The 27,189-nt window shown below is 42.8% G+C and overlaps 2 protein-coding genes across 6 annotated transcripts in view; one reads left to right on the top strand and one right to left on the bottom strand.

The window, feature by feature from the left end:
• CDC23 (cell division cycle 23) overlaps positions 1-18,163 on the top strand; it is a 34,395-nt gene extending 16,232 nt beyond the window's left edge. Inside the window, 14 exon segments of one of the 3 annotated variants that reach the window (NM_001267826.1) lie at positions 910-1,047; positions 2,620-2,662; positions 4,240-4,345; positions 4,439-4,571; positions 6,380-6,557; positions 6,643-6,740; positions 6,882-6,963; positions 14,483-14,636; positions 14,752-14,871; positions 15,166-15,241; positions 15,511-15,572; positions 16,435-16,513; positions 16,591-16,710; positions 16,901-18,163. In NM_001267826.1, the coding sequence (NP_001254755.1) occupies positions 910-1,047; positions 2,620-2,662; positions 4,240-4,345; positions 4,439-4,571; positions 6,380-6,557; positions 6,643-6,740; positions 6,882-6,963; positions 14,483-14,636; positions 14,752-14,871; positions 15,166-15,241; positions 15,511-15,572; positions 16,435-16,513; positions 16,591-16,710; positions 16,901-17,071 (1,560 nt within the window). In that variant the 3' untranslated portion in view covers positions 17,072-18,163. 3 annotated transcript variants of the gene reach the window in all.
• KIF20A (kinesin family member 20A) lies at positions 16,353-27,181 on the bottom strand. 3 transcript variants are annotated; one of them, XM_003123952.6, is made up of 19 exons: positions 27,056-27,180; positions 26,400-26,585; positions 24,739-24,828; positions 24,521-24,640; positions 23,813-23,951; positions 23,523-23,710; positions 23,307-23,436; positions 22,948-23,142; positions 22,727-22,838; positions 22,552-22,620; positions 22,192-22,335; positions 21,898-22,063; positions 21,622-21,786; positions 21,353-21,492; positions 21,113-21,215; positions 20,606-20,804; positions 20,266-20,357; positions 19,900-20,037; positions 16,353-19,010 (listed from the first exon to the last, which is right to left on the bottom strand). In XM_003123952.6, exons 2-19 carry the CDS (start codon positions 26,562-26,564, stop codon positions 18,693-18,695), a joined length of 2,673 nt encoding a protein of 890 aa, XP_003124000.3. In that variant the 5' UTR covers positions 26,565-26,585; positions 27,056-27,180; the 3' UTR covers positions 16,353-18,692. The 3 variants fall into 3 exon arrangements, with proteins under 3 accessions (XP_003124000.3, XP_013850611.1, XP_020940494.1); XM_013995157.2 differs by having other exon boundaries at positions 18,330-19,010; positions 21,622-21,762; XM_021084835.1 differs by having other exon boundaries at positions 18,330-19,010; positions 19,900-20,357; positions 27,056-27,181.

Raw genomic sequence — 27,189 nt, 5'->3', positions numbered from 1 at the left:
TTTTTGTGGAAATTTAAAAGCCTAGAGAAGGAAGGGAATGCCAGTATTAATGCTTGACATTTTTCATGACGTTTTCACTTTTTCCTCATATCAAATCTGTATTACTTGCTCATTTTACAGACAAGTGAATACTCTGTGAAGTTAAGTTTAACTTAACTTCTCTACTATGTCTTTTTTTTTCCCCCTTTTATGGCTGCACCTGCAGCATATTTAAGTTCCTGGGCTAGGGGTGGAATCTGAGCTGCAGCCGCAGGCCTACACTCCAGCCACAGCAACACCAGATCTGAGCCACTTCTGCAAACTACAGAGCAGCTTGTGGCAATGTTGGATCCTTAACCCACTGGGCAAGGCCAGGGATCAAATCCACATCCTCATGGATTCTAGTTAGGTTCTTAACCTGCTGAGCTGCAACAGGAAGTCCCCCCCACACTTTTTATTTTTATTTTATTTATATATTATTTATTTATTTTTTGTCTTTTTGCTATTTCTTTGGGCCGCTCCCGCGGCATATGGAGGTTCCCAGGCTAGGGGTCGAATTGGAGCTGTAGCTGCTGGCCTACATCACAGCCACAGCAACTCGGGATCTGAGCTACGTCTGCGACCTACACCACAGCTCAGGGCAACGCCAGATCCTTAGCTCACTGAGCAAGGCCAGGGATCGAACCTGCAACCTCATGGTTCCTAGTCGGATTCTTTAACCACTGAGGCACAATGGGAACTCGCCCACTTTTTATTTTGAAAGAAAAAAAATTTCTGTGACCTTACTTGATAAATAAATAAATAATATCAGGTTTTGGGAAGGAAGAAAATAATTTTTTCTTACATCTTGAAATTAATGAATATGCTTCTTGGAATTGAACTTTTGTTGTCCTGTTCTCAACCAATTACATAAACTTGTCTCTTTTTTAGGAGGATGCCCAGGATATGGATGCTTACACTCTAGCCAAGGCCTACTTTGATGTTAAAGAATATGATCGGGCAGCACATTTCCTACATGGCTGCAATAGCAAGAAAGCCTATTTCCTGTACATGTATTCTAGATACCTGGTGAGGGCCGTTTTAAGATGTCATTCTGTTATTAGGGAAGCATTCACATTTGTTACCTGAGTGGAAAATGTTTAATCTTTTAAATAGCTTAGCAGTAGTCTACTTGGTGAAGGTACTTTATAAATATTTAACAATAATAAAGAAAATATCATAAGAAAAGTAAAAAAACAATGATGGTATGAAAAAATATAAAAATAATGAGGATATTCTTTATTGACAGAGTTGTGGGGCAAAAGACCCTCTGTTTCAGGAATAGAAGTTCATACAGCCATTTTAGAAGTCAATTTTGGCAGATTATGTTAATTTGAAATACCATGACCAAATAATTCTTTTTTTTTTCTTTTTTAGCTACACTCTTGGCATGTAGAAGTTCCTAGGCCAGGGATTGAATTCAAGCCAGAGCTGCAACCTATGCCACAGCTGTCACCTACATCACAGCTGTGGCAATGCCAGATCCTTAATCCTCTGCGCCAGGGATCAAACCCAGGCCTTCACTTTTGACCAAAGGCGCTGCAGCAGCGGTCAGATCCTTAACTCATAGTGGGAACTCCAAACAATTCTTCTTAATTTTTGTTGTTGTTGTTGTCTTTTTAGGGCCACACCCGCAGCATATGGAAGTTCCCAGGCTAGGGGTCAAATTGGAGCTACACCTACTGGCCTACACTACAGCCACAGCAACACAGGATCCAAGTTGCATCTGAGACCTACACCACAGCTCACAGCAACATCTGATCCTTAACCCACTGAGGGAGGCCAGGGATCGAACCCGTGTCCTCATGGATACTAGTCGGATTTGTTTCCACTGAGCCGCAATGGGAGCTCACTCCAATAGAAATATGTCAATGTATGCACAAGGATATATGTACAGGGCTGTTCATTGATGTATTTTTTGTAATAGCCAAAACAATGTCAATAACCATTTCTTAATATCCATTAGTTAAGAAATTCATTGTTAATTTTTTCCTGAAGTGTTCTTATTATAATGTTGTAGAATGATTTAGCATTCCTGCAGTCCTTTGAGCAGTAAATTCTACCCTAAGCAGGAGCTTGTCTTCTCTTTCTTTTATTGATATATTTATCTATTATCAGTATGAACTTAAGGATTCCTGTATTTTTGCATTCATTACTATATTTATCATTTTGGTACTCAAATTACTCCAGATTTGACCAGTGGGAGCCCTAAATAGTTGTTTAAAATTAGTGGTCAATAGGAGTTCCTGTTTTGGCTCAGTGCGATAAGAACCCACCTAGTATCCTTGAGATGTGGGTTCGATCCCTGGCCTTTTCAGTGGGTTAAGGATCCAGTGTTACTGAGAGCTGCGGTGTAGGTCACAGACACAGCTCAGATCTAGTGTTGTAGTGGCTGTGGTGTAGGCCTGTAGCTGCTAAAAAGAAAAAAAAAATTAGTGATCAATAGCAAATGTTGAATCCTTAACCCACTGCATCACAAGAAAACTCCCACAGATATCATTTCGGTTGGACTTGGGCCCTTGAGGTCGAATCAGACCGCTAGTTTTAGAACGGGTTTCAGAATAAACTAAAAAAAGACCTATTTATTGATTTCTCTTACAGTCTGGGGAAAAGAAGAAGGATGATGAAACAGTTGACAGCCTAGGTATGAATTTCTTTCTCTTACCTCTAGACTAAAGCAGGGGTTGCAAACTCAAATGCCTATAGGACCCAGGCAGGTATTATAAATGTGGGAAGTGAGCTTAGTTAGAGTCTGCAAATTGTAGAGCACAACTGTCTGTTGTCACCTGGTTCCCTCTGAAGGCTGCCTTGTGGGAATATGGGCCTGCTGTTGTCCGGGGCTTTCTTCCCTAGCCCTACCCTGTTTCCTGCACCTTGAATCTGAATATTTCCATATTTAGTTGAGGCTTCAAATTTTTCTTTTCTTTTTTTTTTTGGTCTTTTTGCTATTTCTTTGGGCCACTCCCGCAGCGTATGGAGGTTCCCAGGCTAGGGGTCGAATCAGAGCTGTAGCCACCGGCCTACGCCAGAGCCACAGCAATGCTGGATCTGAGCTGCGTCTGCAACCTACACCACAACTGACGGCAACGCCGGATCGTTAACCCACTGAGCAAGGGCAGGGACCGAACCCGCAATCTCATGGTTCCTAGTCGGATTCGTTAACCACTGCGCTATGACGGGAACTCCAAATTTTTCTTTTTTTTTTTTCTGTGCTTGAGGCATGTGAAAGTTCTAGGGCCAGGGATCAAACTCTAGCCACAGCAGTGACCCGAGCCACAGCAGTGACAACGCTGGATCATTAACCTGCTGAGCTACCAGAGAACTCCAGGGCTTCTGACTTTTCTTTTTTTTTTGTCTTTTTAGGGCTGCCCCCGAGGCATATGGAAGTTCCTGGGCTAGGTTTCAAAGCCACAGCAACACCAGATCCAAGCCTTATCTGCGACCTATACCACAGCTCATGGCAACACCGGATCCTTAACCCACTAAGTGAGGCCCGGGATCAAACCCTTGTCCTCATGGATACTAGTTGGGTTCATTACCACTGAGCCATGATGGGAACTCCTGATTTTTAAATCTTTTTTTGTCTTTTTTTTTTAGGGCCACATCTATGGCATATGGAGGTTCCTAGGGTAGGGGTCAAATCAGGAGCTGTAGCCACCAGCCTGCGCCACAGCCATAGTACCACCAGATCTGAGCTGAATCTAAACGTATACCACAACTCATGGCAACGCCAGATGCTTAACCCACTGAGTGAGACCAGGGATCGAACCTGTGTCCTCATGGATGCTAGTCATATTCGTTTCTGCTGAGTCACAACAGGAACTCCTGATTTTTAAATATTGATAATTCAGTTTTTTGGGTTGTGTTTTTTTTTTTGGCCATGCTTGTGGCATGTGGAAGTTCTGTGGCCCAGGATGAACCTGACCACAGCAGCAACCTGAGCTGCTGCAGTGACACCACTGGATTCTTAACCCTATGCCACAAGGGAACTCCTAATTCAAAATTTTAAAAAATCTATGTGGGCCTAACAAAATATGACTGCAGACCAATTATCAGTTGCAGTTTCTGGAATAAAGTAAATGGATGGTGTAAGATGTCATTGGCCATTTGTGTTGGCTGGAAGTTCCAAGAGTAACTGGTTGATGCCAAAGGGAATTTCTAGGCCTATGAAATGAAAAGCAGCAGTCTGCCCTTAGATCAGAAACTCTGTTTCTTTCCTAGGCCCCCTGGAGAAAGGTCAAGTGAAAAATGAGGCTCTTAGAGAATTGAGAGTGGAACTCAGCAAAAAACACCAGGCTCGGGAACTTGATGGGTTTGGCCTTTATCTGTAAGTGTTAGAGTAATTTGGAACTTCTATAGGATAGTCTTCTGAGTAGAGGGGAGATGTTTTGACTTCTGTGATTGTTCCCTTCTTTCCTAGGTATGGTGTGGTGCTTCGAAAGCTGGACTTGGTGAAAGAGGCCATTGATGTGTTTGTGGAGGCTACTCATGTTTTGCCTTTGCACTGGGGAGCCTGGCTAGAACTCTGTAACTTGATTACAGACAAAGAGATGGTAAATTGAGATGAGCTATGTTAAAAATCTTCTGTTTCAAGTATTATGTAGTTTTTTAAATAATGGGTCGGGGGAGTACGAGTTTTGCTAAACCATCCTTAATAACTAACTCTTTGCTACTTCTCTAGCTTCTTTCACTGTTGGGATTTAGGTCTTTATTTGAAAGGCTAATGTCTGGTTCTTGCCTAGTAGTTGCTATTGGATTTCTATCCAATTGTATTAGAATATCTTTTCATGTTTTCACATTCAAGTTTTCCTATAACTTCTTTTATAGACTGAATGCTATTATAGTTTCTCTCCTAATTCCAAAGATGCTATAAGAAAGATTTCTTTGGTATGAAAAATTGTATTAAAAGCATTTTTAATGTCTCTTCTGAGTTGTCATAGGACCTGTAAAGATTTTGAGATATGTTACTTAATGAAATAATGTATGTGAAATTGCATTATAAACTGCAGTTGTGTGGTTAGTCATTGTTGGAGGACACCGTCTGCAGAGTTTATATCGCTGTTATTCAATAGTTCGTAGAAGCAAAAGCACACTTCCTTTCGTTGGCTCTAAAGGACCAAAGCCTAGTTGATTTGCTCCGATAATGTACATGCTATTAAATCTGTATCTGAAATCTTACTCTTGGCATATATGTGTTCACCTATCTCTAATGCCTGTTAGACTTCCATTGAAAGTTTGTCTTATCTCTAAACTCAAAATATGTAAAACCAAGTTTCTCATTTTGCCTTCTAAATTCTCTTGTTTCCCCTGAACTTGATGGACTCTCATTAGTATCACTATTTCTCTCTCTCTTTTTTTCTTTTTTTTTTTTTCTTGGGCTGCTTCCCGTGGCATATGGAGGTTCCCAGGCTAGGGGTTTAATTGGAGCTGTTGCTGCCAGCCTACGCCAGAGCCACAGCAACACCGGATCCTAGCCGTGTCCGCAACCTACAGCACAGCTCACGGCAACGCTGGATCCTTAACCCCCTGAGCAAGGCCAGGGATTGAACCCACAACCTCATGGTTCCTAGTCGGATTCATTAACCACTGCGCCACAACGGGAGCTCCTAGTATCACTGTTTCTCAAAATACCCAGTCTTGACCCCTCAGAGTCATTGGTCATCTCTTCCCTTTCTCTTATCTCCTTTTACCTAGTCAGTCATCAGGCTTTGCCATAGTTTCCTTCTTGTTGCCATCTCTTTCTCTTGGCTTCCTTTGCCATCTAAGTTACAATCTCAAATTTGGATTACTTTTAAATAATCTGTCTAGTTTTCCCATTTTTATACTCCCATTTCCAAGCCATCCTACATACTATTTCCAAACTTATTATTAAAGCACCATGTCTTTCTCTTGTCAAAAATTGCAGTGATTTCCTGTTGCATCCTATTTCCTGTTGCAGCATAGGACCCACCCTATCAGTTTAGTCTTATTTTTCCACCGCTTCCCAACACCTAGCTGCCCTCAGACCAAGTTAGTTGCCTCATCCTATTCACCCACACTCATCATGACTTTTTCTTCTGCTTTTGTTGCCCTTACCTAGAATGTTATCTTTTTTCTCTTCCTCTTTCTTTTCTATTCAGTTTCTACCCATCCTCTAAGACTCATCTCAAATCCCCTGTTTTCTTTGAACTATCCCCAGCTAGACCATTCTTCCTGTTGTGCTTATAAGTCCTAGTCACTTAATTGAACTGCCCTGTGTTCATTATTAGGTGCTCTAATAAAGGTTTGGTGATAAATTCTTGTAAGCAGTATAGTTCCTTGATGTTCATTTGGGAGAGAGGTCAAAGTGTATTAAGTGTGTCCCTCTCTCTCCTGCTGCCAGCTGAAGTTCCTGTCTTTGCCAGACACCTGGATGAAAGAGTTTTTTCTGGCTCATATATACACAGAGTTGCAGTTGATAGAGGAGGCCCTGCAAAAGTATCAGAATCTCATTGACGTGGGCTTCTCTAAGAGCTCATATATTGTTTCCCAAATTGCAGTTGCCTATCACAATATCAGAGGTGAGTGAATAAGGGTAATGAAATACCATCAAACCCCGAAGGTCACACTGTGTTGTTTTCTGAGCTCTCTATCTTCTTTCTGCAGATATTGACAAAGCCCTCTCTATTTTTAATGAGCTAAGGAAACAAGACCCTTACAGGATTGAAAATATGGACACATTTTCCAACCTTCTTTACGTCAGGGTGAGCTATGTCCTTTGCTTGGACTTAAGTTCTTTTGTGCCTTAACCTGCTAGTTTGAATTATCACCTAGTAGCATTAGTTACAAGAAAAATAATTTAGGGGTTCCTTTTTCATGCTTAGATCATCGTTCTTTTCTTTCAGAGCATGAAATCTGAGTTGAGTTATCTGGCTCACAACCTCTGTGAGATTGATAAGTATCGTGTAGAAACGTGCTGTGTAATTGGTAAGAGTCACTACTTTTTTCTTTTAAGATTTATCTTTAGGAGTTCCAGTTGTGGCTCAGCAGAATCTGACTGGTATCCATGAGGATGCAGGTTCGATCCCTGGCCTCACTCAGTGGGTTAAGATCCGGTGTTGCCGTGAGCTGTGGTGTAGGTCGCAGACGAGGCTCAGATCTGGCGTGGCTGTGGTGTAGGTCAGCAGCTGTAGCTCCGATTCAACCCCTAGCCTCGGAACCTCCATATGCCACAGGTGTGTCCCTAAAAAGACCAAAAAAAAAAAAAAAAACTTGTCTTTATTGTAAATACTCCAAAGGTAAAAATAACAATATAAAAGCATCAAAGGTAACAAAAGTGTGTTCAGTAGAATGTGAAGGATCAGTATAATCCCACCCCCAAGATCGTTTGGTGGATAAAACTCTAGACTATTTTTCTGTGCGATTGCTAAAAATGGTATATGTGTTTGTCTATGATTTGCTTGCAAAAACTCTTATCATTATATATACACTGCTTTTAACGTCTTTTGAACCTAACAGTTTATCTTTTCCGTCCTTTCATGTTAGTATATCTAGAGTTGTATTATTTTTTGATGGCTCTTTAGTGTTTTATTATATGGTTGTGCCATTATTTTTATTTCATCATTTTTTATTATATGATTGTATAAGTTGTGGCTAGTATTTGTTAATATGGAAATTGCTTCAGGAAACATTTTGCATGTGTACGCAACTGTTTCTGTGTAATAAGTTCCTAACAGTGAAACACTGGATCAAAAGCATATATGTTTTAGGAGTTCCCTGGTGGCTCAGTGGGTTAAAGATCCAGCATTGTCACTGCTGTGGCACAGGTCGCTATGTGGTGGTGTGGGTTCCATCCCTGGCCTGGGAACTCCTGTATGCCATGGATGTGGTAAAAAACACAAAGCATGTATGATGTTTTATTTTATTTTATGGCTGAACCCATAGCCTGTGGAAGTTCCCGAGCCAGGGGCTGAAGCTCAGCTGCCACTGTGGCAACGCTGGATCCTTTAACCAATTGCGCTGGGCTGGGGATCAAACACACACCTCTGCAGTGACCTGAGCTACTAAGCATTCAGATTCTTAACTCACTGTGCCGCAGCAGGAACTCCTATTTTATTTTTTTCTTTTTGGCCATGCCTGTAGAATGCGAAAGCTCCCAGGCCAGGGATAGAACCTGTGTAACAGCAGTGACCTGAGCCACAGCAGTGACTACACTGGATACTTAACCTACTAAGCTATCAGGGGCACTCCCAAAAGCATGTGTGTTTTTTTGTTTTGTTTTGTTTTCTTCTTCATTGGCTTTATTTTTTAATTTATTTTTTAAAATTATAGTTGATTTACAATGTTCTGTCAATTTCTGTTGTACAGCAAAGTGACCCAGTCATACATGTGAATATATATTCTTTTTTCACATTATCCTCCATCTTGTTCCATCACAAGTGACTGGATATAGTTCCCTTTGCTATACAGCAGCATCTCATTGCTTATCCACTCCCAATGCAATAGTTTACATCTACTAACTCCAAACTCCCAGTCCATCCACTCCTCCACCCCGTTGGCAACCACAAATCTGTTCTCCATTTCCCCAGGTTCTTTTTTTTTTTTATAGATAGGTTTGTGCCATATATTAATTTCCAGATATAAGTGATATCATATGGTATTTGTCTTTCTCTTTCTGACTTACTTCACTTAGTATGAGAATCTCTAGTTCTATCCATGTTGCTGCAAATGCATTTTGTGCCTTTTTTATGACTGAGTAGTATTCCATTGTGTATATACCACATCTATACTACAGACCTATACCACATCTTCTTAATCCATTCATCTGTCAGAGGACATTTAGGTTGTTTCCATGTCCTGGCTACTGTGAATAGTGCTGCAGTGAACATAGGCTTGCATGTATCATTTTCAGTGAAAGTTTTGTCTGGATATATGCCCAGGAGTGGGATTGCTGTGTCATGTGGTAGTTCTATAGTTGGTTTTCTGAGGTACCTCCATATGTTTCCCATAGTGGTTGTATCAGTTTACATTCCCACCACCAGTGCAGGAGGGTTCCCTTTTCTCCACACCCTTTCCAGCATTTGCTATTTGTTAACTTGTTAATCATGGCCATTCTGTGAGTTCCCATAATGGCTCAGTGGAAACTAATCTGACTAGTAACCTTGAGGTTGTAGTCGATCCCTGGCCTCACTCAGTGGGTTAAGGATCCGGTGTTGGCCATGAGCTGTGGTGTAGGTCGCAGATGTGGCTTGGATCTGGTGTTGCTGTGGCCGTAGCATAGGCTGGCGGCTACAGCTCAGATTGGACCCCTAGCCTGGGAACGTCCTTATGCCAAGGGTATGGCCCTAAAAAGACACACCCAAAAAAAGAATTTATAATCTTATGAAAAGAGATGAGAATACCTGCTTTTGTCTGTGTGTGTGTGTGTGTGTGTGTGTGTGTGTGTCTTTTCTAGGGCCGCTCCCGCAACATATGGAGGTTCCCAGGCTAGTGGTCTAATTGGAGCTGTAGCCGCCGGCGTATGCCAGAGCCACAGCAACTCGGGATCTGAGCTGTGTCTGCGACCTACACTACAGCTCATGGCAACGCCAGATCCTTCACCCACTGAGCAAGGCCAGGGATTGAACCTGCTACCTCGTGGTTCCTCGTTGGATTCGTTAACCCCTGAGCCATGAGGGGAACTTCTTGAGATTACCTGCTTCTTTGTATCAGGTTGTCTTGATCTTGGCACTGTTGACATTTTTGGCTGACAATTTTTATGTGTGTGGGGCTGTACTATACGTTGCAGGGCATTAGCCGTATACCTAGTCTCTACACACCAGACGCTAATAACCTTCCCCCAGTTGTGACAACCGAAAATGTTTGTAGATGTAACCTGATAACCTCTTGGGTTCAGAATCCTCCCTGGTTGAGAACCATGGCCCTATGTATTTGGCCTGATAATCAGTTGTTACAAATAGATGAATGGCCGCTCTTGGATAAAAGTAAGCCTTGGTTGGTCGTGACTGAGAGCCTAAGATCCTTGGAGAAGAAGGACCCTATTGCTGGGTCTTTGTGACACTGCATTGAGGACATACATTTGTACTTTTCTAAGTCAGGATGTTATTAGTAAACTGATGGAATTTCAATTTAATCATTCAGTAAATATTTCTAGCTCTTGAGGAAATTGTAGTCTAGTATGGGAAATAAATATTAAAAAAATGGTAAGTCCAATGGGAACATAGTTAAGAGGAACAAATGATCCTTTCAATATCAGAGCATTATGAATGAACTATAAAGTCCATTAAGGTTAGAATGAACTCCATGTTATTTATTTATTTTTTTTTTACTTTTATTTATTTATTTTGTTTTTCTAGGGCCATACCTGCGGCCTATGGAGGTTCCCAGGCTAGAGGTCACATTGGAGCTGTAGCCACAGGCCTACACCACAGCCACAGCAATGCCAGATCTGAGTCTTCCCTAAAAAGACAAAACAAAAACCAAAAAACAAACCGACAGCTAAATCTAGACAGATTGAAAAAAATACACATATGGAAATTTTATTGCTTGTTTTTTACCACAATTGAATCATACAGTTTCTCTATAATTTGCTTTTTCTGTTTGACAGTGTATCATGATCTCTTATATATAGTGTATATAATTTTTTCTTTTTTGCTTTTTAGGGCTGCATCCGCAGCATATGGAAGTTCCCAGGCTACGGGTCCAGTCAGAGCTACAGCTGCCAGCCTACGCCATAGCCACAGCAATGCCAGATCCAAGCTGCGTCTGCGACCTATACCACAGCTCACAGCAACTCTGGATCCTTAATCCACTGAGCGAGGCCAGGGATCGAACCTGTGTCCTCATGGATCCTAGTTGGGTTCGTTAACCACTGAGCCATGAGGAAACTCCAGTATATATACATTTAAACCCAAATTTTTATCTAGTTTATGCACATACAATTTTTACATAAAGGAAATTTTTTTTAAAGTGCGTTTTTCCCCTCACTGCATTCTTCTTTAAAATAACCTGTGTTAACATGTTCCATATCACATGAAAATAAATATACACATATTCAGGGTTTAATGGGCTGTTTGTTTACAAACACGGGATAATATATATATTTCTCTTGATTTTTCTTTCTTTTTTTTTTTTTTTTTTTGTCTTTTGTTGTTGCTATTTCTTGGGCCGCTCCCGCGGCATATGGAGGTTCCCAGGCTAGGGGTTGAATCGGACCTGTAGCCACCGGCCTACGCCAGAGCCACAGCAACGCGGGATCCGAGCCGCGTCTGCAACCTACACCACAGCTCACGGCGATGCCGGATCGTTAACCCACTGAGCAAGGCCAGGGACCAAACCCGCAACCTCATGGTTCCTAGTTGGATTCACCAACCACTGCGCCGCGACGGGAACTCCTCTCTTGATTTTTCTTATTCAACAATGTCTCATGAAAAATTCCTACAAGTCTTGGTATAGCTCTAATTAATTTTTTTCCTTTTTTTAAAAAAATTGAGTTATAGTTAATTTTACAGCATTGCATTAAGTTTTAGGTATACAACACAGTGATTAAAAATTTTAATAGATTGTACACCATTTAAAGTTATTATACAGAGGGCACCCATCGTGGCTCAATGGTTAACAAACCCAACTAGGATCCAGGAGAACGTGGGTTCAGTCCCTGACCCCACTCAGTGGGTTAGGGATCTAGTGTTGCTGTGAGCTGTGGTGTAGGTTGCAGATGAGGCTTGGATCTCGAGTTGCCGTGGCATAGGCCAACAGCTACAGCTCCAATTCTACCCCTAGCCTGGGAACCTCCATATGCCACAGGTGTGGCCCTAAAAAACAAAACATAACAAAAAGTATTCCATTGTGTATGCATACCACATTTTTTTTTTTTTTTTTTAGGGCTGCACCCAAGACATACAGAACTTCCCAGGCTAGGGCTCAAATCGGAGTTACCGCTACTGGCCTTCGCCACAGCCATAGCAGTGCCGCATTTGAGCCATGTCTGTGATCCACACCACAGCTCATGGCAATGCCAGATCCCCAACCTACTGAGCAAGGCCAGGGACTGAACCTTATAGATACTAGTCGGGTTTGTTACTGCTGAGTCATGACAGGTACTCCCTGTATTATTCTTTGATTGTTCAACTTTACGAGATTCATTGGTGAGCTCTAGTCATTTTCTGGTGGTATTTTTAAGATTTTCTATGTATGGTGGCATGTCATCTGCAAACAGTGACAGTTGTACTTCTTCCTTTCTACTTTGGATTGCTTTATTTCTTTTTCTTAGCTGCTTGCTGTGGCTAAGACTTTCAGTACTGTGTTGAATAAAAGTGGCAAGAGTGGCTATCTTCCTGGTCTTAGAGCAAAAGCTTTGCTTTTGACTGATGAGTATGATGTTAGCTGTGGGTTTTTCATAAATGGTCTTTATTATATTGAGGTATGTTCCCTCTATACCTATTTCGTGGAGAGTTTTTATGATAAATGGATGTTGAATTTAATAGATACAAAAAAGCTTTTTTTGTATCTATTAAGATGATTATATGATTTTTATTCTTCATTTTGTTAATGTGGTGTATCATATTGACTGATTTGTGGATATTGAAACATCCCTGCAGCCCCAGGATAAATTCTACTTGATCATGGTATATAATCCTTTTAAAGTATTGCCGGATTCAGTTTTCTAATAATGTGTTGAGTTTTGCTTCTGTGATCATTAGTGATATTAGCTTATAATTTTCTTTTTTTGCAGTATCTTGTTTTTTTGTTTGTTTACTTTTTTTTGTTGTTTTGCCTTTTTCTAGGGCCGCTCCCTCGGCATATGGCGGTTCCCAGGCTGGGGGTCTAATCAGAGCTGTAGCCACTGGCCTACACCAGAGCCACAGCAACACAAATCCAAGCCATGTCTGTGACCTACACCACAGCTCATGGCAACGCCGGATCCTTAACCCACTGAGCAAGGCCAGGGACTGAACGCGCAACCTCATGGTTCCTAGTCGGATTCGTTAACCACTGTGCCATGACGGGAACTCCTTTTTGCAGTATTTTTGATTTTGGTGTCAGGGTGCTGCTGGCTTTGTAAAATGAGTTTTGAATCATTCTTTCCTATACAATTTTTTGGAATAATTTGAAAAAGATAAATGTTAGCTCTTCTCTATATGGTTGGTAAAATTCACTTCTGAAACCATTTGGTCCTGGACTTTTGTTTGTGGGGAGTTTGGGGTTTTTTTTTTTTTGTTTTTTTCATTACAGGTAATTTGTCTGTTTATATTTTCCCGTCATTTCTTGGGCCGCTCCCGTGGCACACGGAGGCTCCCAGGCCAGGGGTTGAATCGGAGCTGCAGCCACTGGCCTACGCCAGAGCCACAGCAAAGGGGGATCCGAGCTGCGTCTGCCACCTACACCACAGCTCATGGCAACGCCGGATTGTCAACCCACTGAGCAAGGGCAGGGATCGAACCCGCAACCTCATGGTTCCTAGTTGGATTCGCCAACCACTGCGCCGCGACGGGAACTCCTACCTGTTTGTATTTTCTATTTTTCCCTGGTTTAGTCTTGGGAGATTATACATTTCTAGGAATATGTCCATTTCTTCTAGGTTGTCCATGTTATTGTCATATATGAAAAATAGCTTTATTGAGGTATAATTTACATACCATAAAATTTACCCATTTTAAATTTACAGTTCAATTAATTTTTGTTAATTTATACAGTTGTGTAACCATAGTCACAATCCTGTTTCAAAGATTCCACCCCCCCTCAAAGTTCCCTTGGGTCTATTTGCAGTTAGTCCTACTCCCATTCCCGGTAGCCACAGATCTGCCTTCTATCTCTATAATTTTTCCTTTTCTAGAAATTTCATATAAAGGGAATCTTGCAGTATTTAATCTTATTGCCTGGCTTCTTTTTGCAGAGCTGTTTTTTGAGGTTTGACCATGTTGTAGCTTATGTCAGTAGTTCTCTCTTTTCTACTGTTAAGTAGTGTTTCACATTTCATTTATCCATTTATCAGTTGACATAAGACAGATGGCCTTTCTTCTCTTTCTTCAAATAAAAAGTTTCACAGAAATTTAAAATTGTTCACATATTCATTTCAACACCAGTGACAATAGAACTTCCTTGATTCTTATGGAAGAAGGGAATTCAGGGCTCTAACTTTTTAACCCTTTACCTCCCTAGAATCCTAAGATTATAGTTGGAAAACTACCAATGTAAAGCCTACTCTAGGAATTTCCTACCCTTTATTAAGGAAATGTGTATAAATACTATATCCAGAGGAAATAAAATGAAGAACACCTTTATGGTATTAGGGAACACTTTTTTTTTTTCAACCATAACATATGATATATGAAATATATTTCCCCAGGGAATGATGATATTACACTTATGTACTGTTTGGCTTTTCTGCAAGAACTTTGGAGAAATGGTTTATGGTTCATGCCTACCCTGTGGAATGCTGCCTATTTTAGTGGATTTCTATTTTTAACCTTTCTCGTTGTTCATGTATTTTTTGTTTTTCAATCAGGCAATTATTATAGTTTGCGTTCTCAGCATGAGAAAGCAGCCTTGTATTTCCAGCGAGCCTTGAAATTGAACCCTCGGTATCTTGGGGCATGGACACTGATGGGACACGAGTACATGGAAATGAAGAACACATCTGCTGCTATTCAGGCTTATAGGTGAGCTTTTGGTTGGAGGGTGGGGTGGAGCAGGTTGTTATGTGAAGAGCCTCTATTAGCCACAAGTCACTGACTTTGATTCTGCCCTCTTACCAGTCTCTCTTCCATTTCTTAGGCATGCCATTGAGGTCAATAAGCGGGACTACAGAGCCTGGTATGGCCTTGGGCAGACCTATGAAATCCTTAAGATGCCATTTTATTGCCTTTATTATTATAGACGGGCCCACCAGCTTCGGTAAGTGGCCACTTAATGATGTGTGTTTTTGTGAGAAGGGCTAATACTTTTCTTTCCACATGCCATAGTTGCCAAAGAAAAAGTTGCGATACGCTGTTAGGTCATTTTTATGTAGTGTATTCTGCTAACAGGCTAAGAGTATAATTGTGAACACAAAATAATATAATTATATGAAGTATTAGATGAAAACCCATTCCTTTTATAGATTTGAAATAGTTGTGCTGGTGGTTCCTCAAGGGAGAACTTTAGTTTTTCATCAAGTCTTTGCTCAGACTTACTCCTCTTCCTTCTCAGGCCCAATGATTCTCGAATGCTGGTCGCTTTAGGAGAATGTTATGAGAAACTCAATCAACTAGTGGAAGCCAAAAAGGTACCTGAAATTGGGTCCTGGAGAATATGAGTGAAAATCTGCTCTTTGGATGAGGGCTTGGGCTATCTCTGCTTAATTTTCCTTCATTCTGATCTATGACATCATCAGTGGAATATTACTGTATAAACTGGACCTAGCCTATCTACTAAAAATGCTTTGTATTTTCCAAGTCTGAACTTCTGGGAGGCTTGCAGGACCTCAGCCTCTGTGTGATAAGTCATGGCACATTTGGCAGTGACTTAAGTAACCAGTTTAATTTTTTTTGGCAGTGTTATTGGAGAGCTTATGCCGTGGGAGATGTGGAAAAAATGGCTCTAGTGAAACTGGCAAAGTGAGTGAAAGAGTGATTATTTCTATTGGCTTCTCCAGTATGATGGGTCCTGCATATTTTCAAGCCTCCCATTCATCATCTCCATGACTGAGGGCATGTAGCATGGTGTGTGATTACTGGTGTGGAAATTGAGCCACCTTGATTTGAGAGAACGCTGCTTTTCTTTGAGGGGGAATTGTATTCCTATTAGGCAAAGGATCAAGAATGAATGGAAAGAAATGAACTTCTCATGTCACAGTAGTCTAGGAAGAATACTTTAGGTATTAATCTCCTCCTGATGAGGCCCAGGAAAATAAGGAATATAATAGCAAGAGAGGTTCTTGAATGCAGTTTCTTTCCTGTCACTTCTTTTCTGGATTTGGAAAAAAATACGAATTGCTTGGTAAGTTTTTAAAATCTCATTCAGGGTGTTTTTTTAAAATGATATTTTTATTTTTTCCATTATAGCTAGTTTACAGTGTTCTGTCAATTTTGATAGTATAGCAAAGAGACCCAGTTACACATACATATATACATTCTTTTTCTCACATTATCTATCCATCATGCTCCATGATATCATTCAGGTTATTTTTTAAATCTCATCCAGGGAATTTTTGCAATGGTGTGTTATCCAGCTTAAGTATTTGCTAACTTTCCCTCCATCACCAGTAGCAGAGTAATGATTCTAAGCTTTAATGAGTAAATATCAGCTCTGGGCACTAACTATTTTGGGTCCCAGCATGCCATTTATATTAAAATTTGTACTTGTCTATGATTGTTTACTTTTTTTTTTTTTTTTTGGGGCTTAATCATGTGCTTTTACTTTTTATCACTAGCTTGTTTTGAGATCTGATTTGTACTTAAAGACCCATTTCTTTTGTAGGCTTCATGAACAATTGACAGAGTCGGAACAGGCAGCCCAGTGTTACATCAAATATATCCAAGATATCTATTCGTGTGGGGTACGTCTCATAAGCTTGAGGACTGGGTTAGTAATCTTGTTCTTATCACCTCAGTCATTTCTGATTTTCTTATCTAGGAAATAGTGGAACACTTGGAGGAGAGCACTGCTTTCCGCTATCTGGCCCAGTATTATTTTAAGTGTAAGCTGTGGGATGAAGCTTCAACTTGTGCGCAAAAGTGTTGTGCATTCAACGATGTGAGTATCAGCTCCTCCGTGAAAGGTTTGGACTTTAGGTTTGAGTGGGCTTTACTGTGATCTGGGGGAGGACGAGGGACAAGAAGGTAAGTGGAAAGGCCACCTTGTTCTGTGGGACTTTGTATTTTAGAACCTATTTTTGAGAATAGCCTTGGACATATTTTGATACATTTGCCTGACTTTGTTTCAGACCCGGGAGGAAGGTAAGGCCTTGCTCCGGCAAATCCTGCAACTTCGGAACCAAGGCGAGACTCCCTCCACCGAGATGCCTGCTCCCTTTTTCCTCCCCGCTTCACTGTCTGCTAACAACACTCCCACACGCAGAGTTTCTCCACTCAACCTGTCTTCAGTCACACCATAGCTGGCTGCCTTCAAGCCTACATATTGCCAGACCTATATTAAGCCTTACCTCCATGTAAAGAACAGCCACATCTATTCTTCCAAGGACCTTAGTTCATTTTGTTTGTACAAATGGAAAACAGCTCCTTGGGGACAGTTTATAGAAACATCTTCAGAGGAGACTGACAGAAGAATCCTGGCAGGAACAGATAATGTCTTTGCCAGTTTGAAGCACTTCACTCTTCTGTTCAGAGAGTGGCTACAGATCTTGGCCTTCTTCCCAGACCTCCTTCCCCTACCCTGCCCCATATCCCTTTAACAGCACTTTAGCGCAGGCAAGGCTACAGGAACCAAGTTTTAATGCTGCTGGGAGTGAGAGATTTCCTTAGAGGAAAGGAAGAAGGAAGGGAGAAAACTTTCCCCTTCTTCCCTCTGCTGGCAGTAGGGCACGGGATAGACATGACGTGACATTCTTTGATTTGCTGAGTGTGTCTCTTCTGATGTGAGAGCTCAGGTTTAATGGAGTAAAGCTTTACGCTTGTTCTTACAGGGGAGACATTCTTCTAAAACATGGTTTTGAGGAGTCTCCTAGATTTCAAATTGGCAGAAACCTACTAAAGTTGAATAAAAGAAGGAGCAAAAAGACTCTCACTGAGCATGGAACTGCTGATGGCCCCTACTGAGGGCAAAAGATGCGTGTAGAGTTAGCTATATCCCCACTAAAGCAGGGCAGGGAGACAAGATTAGTTTCCTGGACATTTGGGAGTGACTGTACAGATAATAAACTGTTTACGTTGATCTGTTTTAATAAATATTTTGGATGTAACTGTGTTTTTTCTCTCTATCATCAACAGAATTTTTTTTTCCAGCCTTCACCTATTAAACAAGGTAATCGTTCTTGCTGCGCTCTTGGAGGGTTTTAGGCCTGTGCTTGTGTGTTCAGTAGGAGGTAATATACTATAATGTCTGCTGTAATGAATTTGTATAGTAGATGATATGGGTTACTCTGAGCTCAGGGCCCAGACTTCCTTTATTCTGATTCCAGAACAAGTTTATTACCCATTTACCTCCTCATGTTTGACGCTTCATTTTATATTAAAGAAGGTTTAGAATATCTAATGTCCCTTGAATTCATTTCTTACCAAGTTTTCTTAGGTTAGCTGTTCGCTGGTTACTGGTCTCCACTGCCATTCCTGTGCAAAAGTTCCTAGGGGCCTGACTGATAATTTGTTTTTCAATTTTTCTGCCCCTTTATTTTAATGATTATGCCAGATTTGGAATTCAGATTTAAAATGTGAATAATATCTTTATTTAATATAACTTTTTTGTGTGCATAGAAATGATATAGGTAAAAAAGCATAAGATTACATAAGTGATTATAATACAAAAAGGGTGAAAAATAACTAGTGTCCGAATATTGTATTATGAAAAGAGTTCCAAGTATATATATGGTAAAGCTTAAAAGAGACCTATTTTTCTTTCTTAGGCCACACCTACAGCATGCAGAAGTTCCTAGGCCAGAGATTGAACCCCAGCCACAGCAGTGACAGTGCCAAATCCTTAACTGCCAGGCCACCAGGGAACTCCAAAAGAGGCCTATTTCTTAAGCTCAGAGCAATGACTGCTTTCTCCTTCTCACAATTTTAGTATTTTTTGCCGAAAGGCCCAGATTTGAGTAAAGGGGAGCGCCGTGAGCGCAGGATCCGGGCATAAGGGCTGCAGTCTGTTGAACTTTGACAGGTGGGTGTTCGGGGAAGTAAGTTTCGAAGAAATGGTTTCTTCCCTGGGGGCTGTTGGTTTGGTAGCTGATTTTCCTGGTTGGCACCCAGGCGCTTTTTGGTAGAAGCCTGGCCTTGGAGTTTTAGCACAGTATGATACTGTTCTGCGATGCACGCCGCTTTCTTCCGCAGGTCCAGTTTTACCAGCATCATGTTATTCTGAAGCTCAGCCAGGGTCTGATCCTAAGGAAGATCAACAGGGTTATGGAAAACATTTCTGTTTGGTATACTAGACAAACAAGAGGGCAAGGTAGTACACGCTATCCATTACTAGTTACTAACAATTGTTTTTACAAAGATTAGCTCTTTAGGTCAGAGCTTATAATTGAATAGTGGGGTATTTTCTTTCTTTTTTTCTTTTTAGGGCCTCATCTGCAGCATTGAAAGTTCCCAGGCTGGGGTAGAAATAGAGCTGCAACTGCTGGCTGGCACCATTGCCCTAGTAACTCAGTATCCAAGTTACACCTGTGATCCACACTGCAGCTCATGGCTATGCCTGATCCTTAAAGTACTGAGCAGAGCCAGGGATCGAACCCACATCCTCATGGATACTAGTCAGGTTCTTAACCACTGAGCCACAACAGGAACTCCTGGGGGGTATTTTCCTTAAGAACCAAACAAATAGCACTGAATAGGACATTTTCTAACACATAAGGTGGTATGAGCTTGAGTGATTTTACTTAACTTCCAAGAGCCTCAGTTCCTATGTATCAAATTAAGTTGGGTTTTGTTTTGTTTTTTACATTTTAGTATATCCGGCATCAGGATGCACTTACTGATAACAATGTCATAGCTTAAATTGTTAGTGTTTTGTCTTGATTTCTTACAATCTAAGCATCTTGGAGGAGATGTGATAGTATCCACCTCTCTACAGTTGTCATGACAGAAAATGACTATAAATTACTTAGCATAGTGCCTTGTACTTAGTGAATGGTTAGTTTTATTTTGCTAGAAAGAGAAATCCCCTATTAAGGTTAGCCTAAAAATCTTTACCTCTCTCTTCTCATTTCCTTTGCACATATACTCTGGAGTGGGCTGATAAAAGAGAAAGTGATATATAGGCTGCCCTAACCTGTTTGATTAAGATGTCATCACACGTGGCCAAGGCTTGGCGAAGTTTTCCTGCTCCAGTGCTATGGCAACAGGCTCTTTCTGCAGACTGGAGAGACTCACCAAGTTTCTGAAGCTCTGTCCGCAGCAGCCTTATATTCTGAAAAAGGAGTAGGAACCAAACTGTGGCCAAGATCAACCAGGATAGTGATCTGGAGGATTTGGAGAACCATTGGGGAGAAGTAATATTAGAAAGGCTAATCAGTTGAATGAAGTAGCCATTCTCCAGGTCTGTGCACAAAAAACATCTTGTCTTCACATGAACGAGGGATATGGTGTTGGAAATTGCCTTAGTTGAGAGCTTTAGTAAACAGAGAAAGGTAATTACCTTCTGGCCCTCTTCTAACTTCTTGTCTACATCAACGATGAAGGGCTTGGCTGACGGCGGTGGTTCTAACATTTTCTGATACTTCCGCAGCTCTGAGTAAAGGAAACAATAACCTTACATGTGCAGGCTTTCTAGCCTTGGTCTTACCTCTTTTAACTGAATTGACACTAATTTGCACAAAATAAAACAAGTGCAGTGACGTGCATCCTTGAGTGAAAGGTCAGGGGGTTATAACTGCAGGGGAGGAAATTATGTTGGAGTTGGCATCAGAAAGCCCAAGTTTGAAGGACAGCTTTTCCCTAAAACACTGTTATGCTTCCTGCCCCCTCTTCTTCCTCACCTTCAGTGGTGGAGTTTAGTTCTGCTTTGCATTGTTCCAATTTAGCTTTAATCTCCTGGAGCTGCTGGGTGGAGGCTGAAGCTGCCAACCGTTGTGACCGCCGGAGGGACAGTTCAGACCCTGGTTGTTGATGGGCCACTGACTGCTCTCTGGCTTCCTGCAAGAGAGCTTCTAACTCCTCAATCTTCTCATCCCGCTCCTAAGAGGGAAGCAGAAGGCACAATTCTTTGTTCAGAGTCAGACAAATCCTATAGGAACAGATGACTGAGCAATGAACAAAAATTTCCCTGATGCTTGGGTCTCAAAAACTTGTTTGTTAGCACTTACGCCATTTCTTGGCCAACCAAACCTTTATTCAATTTATCAAACATAGATTAACACAAAGCACCAAGGAAACTAGAGAAAGACGAATCCCTGCCCCTACCACAGCTTATAAATCTGTCCAGCTCAGGCAAGCCAGTGATGGGAATCTGAGCAGCTAGTTGGGGCTGGTGGAGGGCAACTCACCTGAAGCTCCTCTTGGTAAAAACTTGTCAGTGACTCCTTGAGGATTGTGAGTTTCTCTTCATACATCTCCTCCAGTAGTTCCTTTTGGGTGTCCAAATGTTCACTAACAGAGGAGAAAAGAGGAGTGAAGATTCTGAGGAGTGATCCTGGAGAGCAGATTTTGAGGCACTACTCTGTCCCAGTCCCACTTCCCACCTTCTGATGTAGGTGACAGAACAAGAGGGGTTACTCAGCTAGTACCTGCACCACTGTTCCCGTTGTTGCATCTGCTCCACCATCTCATTGCAAATCTCATCACGAAGGTGCATCTCCAGCTGCAACTTTTCCTGCCGTTCTTTCAAAAGCAGTGCTTTCATGGCTTCCACCACCTGTAGGAGCTCCTAGGAGGGATGCATAGGTCAGAGGTCATCAGATGCCCATGCTCAAAAAAGGCACAGGCCCACCAGGAAGGTAGCATGGGAAATGTGTAGCCATCAAGCTCCTGTGTCAAAGCTTTCTTGCATTCTCACCTCCTTGCCATAGGTGGAGATGTCAACTTCATTTTCAATGTCATCATCAAGGCTTGGGTCTGTCTTAGCTCCAGTTTCTAAGCTGGGGGATGCTCGCAGACTGTGTTCCTTGATGAATGAATGTAGTGATGGGAATCCCAGCTGCAGAGGTGGAGCATGCACAAGCTAGTAAGGGGGAAAAAAATCTTAATTGAATCCGTTACTAGTCCCAGCGGCTTCCTTAAGTACAGGTACCAGCCCAAAGTGAGCACAATCCTCACACCTACAGCTTCTCACCTGGCTAGCAATGGCTGAGAACTTGGCCACATGAAGGGTTTCATCATAAGTGGATGCACAGGGATTCACATTGACAATCATGCAGGAGCGGCCTCGGCCTGTGAAGAAGCCTTGAAACACTCGAGTCAATTTGCTGTCACGGAAGGGAACCAAATTCTGCTTTGATCTGGTGGGGGAATCAGAGAGAACAGAGCTGTGAGCAGAATTTCAGGCCGTGGTCATCCCAGCATTAGCTCCACGGACGACCAGGAAGTCTCAGCCATCCTGGCCCATGGCTTGCAGTGAAAAACTTACCGGTTCTGCTGATTTTGGCGCAGGGCAGCAATACAGCGGCCCAGGGTGTGCAGGGACGTGTTAATGTTTCCTGCTTCCTTCAGCCGCTCACCACTCTTCTGATCTTTGCAGCGCTCTGAGCCAGCCAGATCACAGAGTGATAACCTTGAATGATGGACAGGATCTGACATAAGGACCCAACAGGTTATGGGCTTTCTAGCCCTTCATGTAGTTCCAGGGAGGGGAGGACTCATGAAGAATCTCTGTACCCGAGGAAGGACAGCATGAATCTAACAAATAATCCCGAGGACCTCACTTGTCCACCTCCCCCAACTACCCTTTAAGGCCAAGAAACCCAAATTTCTAAATGAAAAAACTTACTCGCTAATCTTGGGGATTATATCCCCGTCCCCCTGAAGATGCAGGATCCGGATTGAGAAGATGCTATGACTGAAAGTTAGGAAAAAGAGAAAAGTTACCGCATATCCTCTGTGACCAAGTGGAGGACGAACGTTTCTCGAACACAGTGAAAAGCTGACTCTCACGACCCCCTAACCTGCGGCTGGAGTTCTGATTCAGGTGGGTGCTGGCAAAGCTCTGGTTTTTACGACCCACTTTCAGGAGTTTCCAGGCCTCCTCGGCATCCTGAACATTAATCCAGTTGAGATCTGAGGCCAAGGAGAGAGGACATACATAACATGGGAGCACCTAACTCTCTTCCTGGTCTCTCCCCAGGTCCCCTGCAGGGTTCATGGCAGCCTCCCTGCTTTTCCATACCTTTCACATAGGGATTGCCGTTTTGATCCTCACACAGCCGCAGAGTCTGCCTCTTGCGCTGCTGGCTAGGTGGTTCTAACAGGTCATAAAGCAGTTCATTGTAGATCTCAAAGAAGGAGATCCAGATGGAGAAGCGAATGTCTGCAGGGACACTTACAGGGGCTGTGTCTGGCTGTGCCCATCGGTGACTTGTTTCTAGGGAAGAAGCCAATGTACAGTGTAGAGCAGGCCATCTCCCCTTTGGCCTTCAGGGGCCTTAGAAAGGTGGAGTTCTGGTTGCAACCTCTGGTCTATAATTCTGGAAGATGTGGGGAGCAGGGAATTGGTTACTTGGCACATAGCCCAGTCAGGGTACATACCATCCAGCTGGCTACTGCTGGTAAACTGACTGGTAGAGGAGAGCCCAGCAATGCCACTGTCAAAACTGGTGCTGGTGCCCATCCGACTTTCAATATAGACACTCTTCTTCAAAGAGGTGGACAGGTCCTCCTGGAGAAGCCCAGGGAGAAGGTAAGCACAAAACGTTCTGGAAATTTATTCCTCTGTCCCTGCCTCTGTGAACACCAACACTTTACCTCTTGGAGGCCTCCACTTAGCAGGGCCAGTTTTTTCAGCTCCTCCTGCCGGATCTGCTTGCTGTCTAGCCACATTACCTCATTGGAGAGCAAGGGCTTCAGATCAGGTGTTGGATGAAGTTGGCCCTGGAGGCTATTGAAGATGAGAGTCAGGGACCGGGGCAGGATCCCCCCGTCCTTGATGGTACCTGGAGGCATGTGAAAGGTAGACAGGTGAGGCAAGTGCCGTTCCCCAGCTCGGAGCATCAGTGGCAAAGACAATCAGCAGTTCTGTGAGGCCTACTACTCACCTTGAATGGTGTGGGTTTTCCCTGAGTTGGTGACTCCATACGTATAAATAAGCCAGTTCTGTCCTTTGAGTACATCCTTTACCATCTCCTTTACAGTCAGGTTGAAGAAAGGTGCCTGTCCCACTTCTGGTCCAAAGATCTAGAGACAGATCCAGTTTCTCAGAGGCCCATCCTTCATCTCCCACTTTCCTCTGTGCGGAGCCAGCAGATACATCCCTTCCTGGGTGGTTGGCTCTGGAGACACTCAAGCAGCTTTTTTTTTGCAGTGCTCCCAGCTGCTCCCTAAATCCTCTCTGCCAGTCCACCTTTTATCCAAATCAACAAATACTTAAGGAATGCTATCTAGTAAGTCCACAGCTGCACACAAAATGGAGCGACATAATGGTCACAAGCATGGGCTTGGGAGATAGATGGATCTGATTCAAGCCCTAACTCTACCAATGACTGCTACAGGGCTTCAGCAACACTATCCTCACTGAGCCACAGTATCCTTACTGGAAAACAGGGACCATAATGATAACAGTGACAGAGTTGTTGGGAATTAAAGCACGTAAAGTGCTTGACACACTAACACATTACAAAGGTCCCCAAGCTGTAGACATGTATATATAAGAAACTCACAGTTAAGAAGAAAGCTTTACCCTCTAAAGAGGGAATAAAGTTGCCTCTACATGGTGGTGCCCTGTTCACATATCAGTATCTCTATACCTGGGAAAAGGTGAATCTGTGTGTTGCTTGTCCAATCCCTCTCTCGTTGCTCTTCTGGGCAAAAGAGTCCTTGGGTGCCTGTAGAGCAAGGGTCTCCATATTCTCAATACGGACACAACCCTAAGAAGAGGGAAAACTGTCACCGAAGGAAAACATTCCTGGGAGCCTCTACTGTATTGCAGCATTCCACTTTTAATCCTCCCTCCTCAGAAACTCACCTGATCCTCCTGTCGTTCTAACTCTGAAGGTAAAAAGGGCCTGACCCTCAGGTATACTTTGACTTTCTCCATGCTTCCTTCAGATGGAACCTGTGACAGAATTCCAGGCCAGAACCACAGATTAATCTCAGCAGTTACTTCTGAGCAGATGGGCAAATATAAAATAGTTTCTGGAGTTCCCGTTGTGGCTCAGTGGTTGATGAACCTGACTAGTATCCAGGAGGATGAGGGTTCAATCCCTGGCCTCGCTAAGTGGGTTAAGGATCTGGTGTTGCCATGAGCTGTGGTGTAGGTCAAAGACATAGCTCGGATCCCACATTGCTGTGGCTGTGGTGTAGGCCGGCAGCTGCAGCTCCAATTGGACCCCTAGCCTGGGAACCTCTATATGCTGCAGGTGTGGCCCTGGAAAGACAAAAGACAAAAAAATAATAGAAGTAAAATAAAATAGTTCCTGGAAATCATGTTAACACTACCATATTCCACCTCTAATGACTGTGTGCAGCTACTCAGGTTCCATAATCACTCCAACCCACATGGACTTTTTCACTACTTAATCATCTTTCTTGTCGTTTTAGAATCCTGAAAGCCTGGCTTACCACAGATTATCTGGGTTAGAACTTTCTGAATGGCATGAAAATTAGTGTGTGATATTATGGCAAAACATAGTAGTTAAGCACCTTAGAGGCAGACACACCTGAATTTCAGTCCCAATTCCATCATTAAGAAACCATGAGATCTTTTTTTTTCGGCCACCCATTGGATTCCTGGGCCAGGGATCCAATCAGAGCTGGAGTTGCAACCTATGCCACAGCTGCAGCATGGCTGGATCCTTCACCCACTGTGTCTGTGCCGGGGCGGGGACCAAACCTGAATTGCTGCCACTGCAAAGACACCATTGATCCTGTTGTGCCACAGCGGGAACTCCTGAGATCTTGAACAAGTTCTTTAAGTTTTCTTTACCTCAGTTCCCTCATCTGTAGAATGGGGTTAATAATAGCACCCACCAAGTTCATTCAACAGATATTTAGAGATCAGAGATCTCTCTACTCCGGTGCAGGAAATCTTATAGGATCCAGTAGTTCACAGTGAAGGACATTAACAAAGGCCCTGCTCTCATAAAACTTCTACAAGAGATGTCTGAGTAGAGCTGTTCTTAACCATGACATTTAGTAATGCCAGAACAAATTTCCTGGATGTCCTGGGAAGGAGCTACTGACATCTAGTGGGTAGAGACCAAGAATGCCGCTTAACATTTTACACTGCACAGAACTGCCCCCTATAACAAAGAATCATCTGGCCCCAGGCATCAAGAATGCTGCAGCTGAGACATCTCAGCAGAAAGCAAGCCCCCTTTTAAGTGCAAGCTATGGGTTCATATTAAAGCCTGAATATGTCTGGACTTCATGGTGAAGGAGATCTAACTACTGCCTTCTCTCATAGGATTAACTGAGTATGCATTTGAGAATGTTTCATTACGGCAATGCAGTTAATAGATTTCTTAGAGACACACAATTGTACATTTTTTACTTGTCTTGTCCTTAATTTTCAGTTGATCTCTCAAACCCTAAGAATGCAGGGTTTTGACCTCCTGCTACTTTGTAGGGATAACTAGTATGCTGAGGATATGACTTTCTGCCCCCAAGCCAATTCAACTCCTTTACCTGCTGCTTGTCGTCCAGGGAGGTGGAGATGACAGAGCAGTCTGACAGCAGTTCCTTGCGCACCACAGACCCCAAATCTGCAGCAGTGGACTCAAACATGGGGGAGACTACGACTTCCTCATCCGACAACAAGCCGGCTGGTGGAGAGAGGATCCCTTGCGACATGTTAGCAGGGGAAGCCTAGATCTAAAGAGAGACAAAAGTGGGTAGGGAGGAGAACCTTATGGGATAAAAAGGGCTGCAAATTCTGAGTAAGAACCAATTCCTAGGCCCCAAGACAACTTGGTCTCACTGGCTGAATTCCTGCTCCTCTTTCCCTTCAACTACTAGCAAAGAGAAAGGAAATGAGAGAGAGAGTTAATCATTTAATCCAGTCTGAGGCGGCATTTCCGACCGCGAACAGGAATGAGCAGACACCCAGCTCCAAAAGCAGAAGGCCACACTCCAAGTACGGTGTCTTGCTCTCCGGTGTCGTGGAGGTGGTGTCAGTAGCCCTGGGCTCCTTCAGTCTCTCCCCCAGGCCCACAGTGAGGACAGAGGTATTAAAAAAAAAAAAAAAAAAAAAAAGGATGGCGGCAGTTCTTCTTTCTGAAAGCCTAATTCGCGAGGGCAAGAGCAGGTACCGCAGCTGGGCTCCAGTAGAGCCTCATACTCACCGAAGACACCGCACGTCTCCTCCGGTACCGGCTCACTCACACCCCGCGACGGAACCTGAACCTTCGCAGCTAGACAGCACAACCCCGCCCACGAGGCTCACCTTTGTTACTGATACAATGTTTTAAATTACGCG

This window comes from Sus scrofa, chromosome 2, assembly GCF_000003025.6.
Source record: "Sus scrofa isolate TJ Tabasco breed Duroc chromosome 2, Sscrofa11.1, whole genome shotgun sequence".
In the NCBI taxonomy this organism is placed as follows: Eukaryota; Metazoa; Chordata; class Mammalia; order Artiodactyla; family Suidae; genus Sus; species Sus scrofa.
Note: the sequence above shows the minus strand (reverse complement) of the source record. Positions and strands in the feature narration are given on the sequence as shown.

Excerpts from the sequence above, each read along its gene's own strand:
- KIF20A (XM_021084835.1), bottom strand. The coding sequence starts at position 26,564 with ATGTCGCAAGGGATCCTCTCTCCACCAGCCGGCTTGTTGTCGGATGAG. Across the intron at positions 24,641-24,738 it reads TAGAACGACAGGAGGATCAG|GGTTGTGTCCGTATTGAGAA; the intron begins GTGAGTTTCTGA and ends CCCTCTTCTTAG. Across the intron at positions 23,711-23,812 it reads GAAAACCCACACCATTCAAG|GTACCATCAAGGACGGGGGG; the intron begins GTGAGTAGTAGG and ends ACATGCCTCCAG.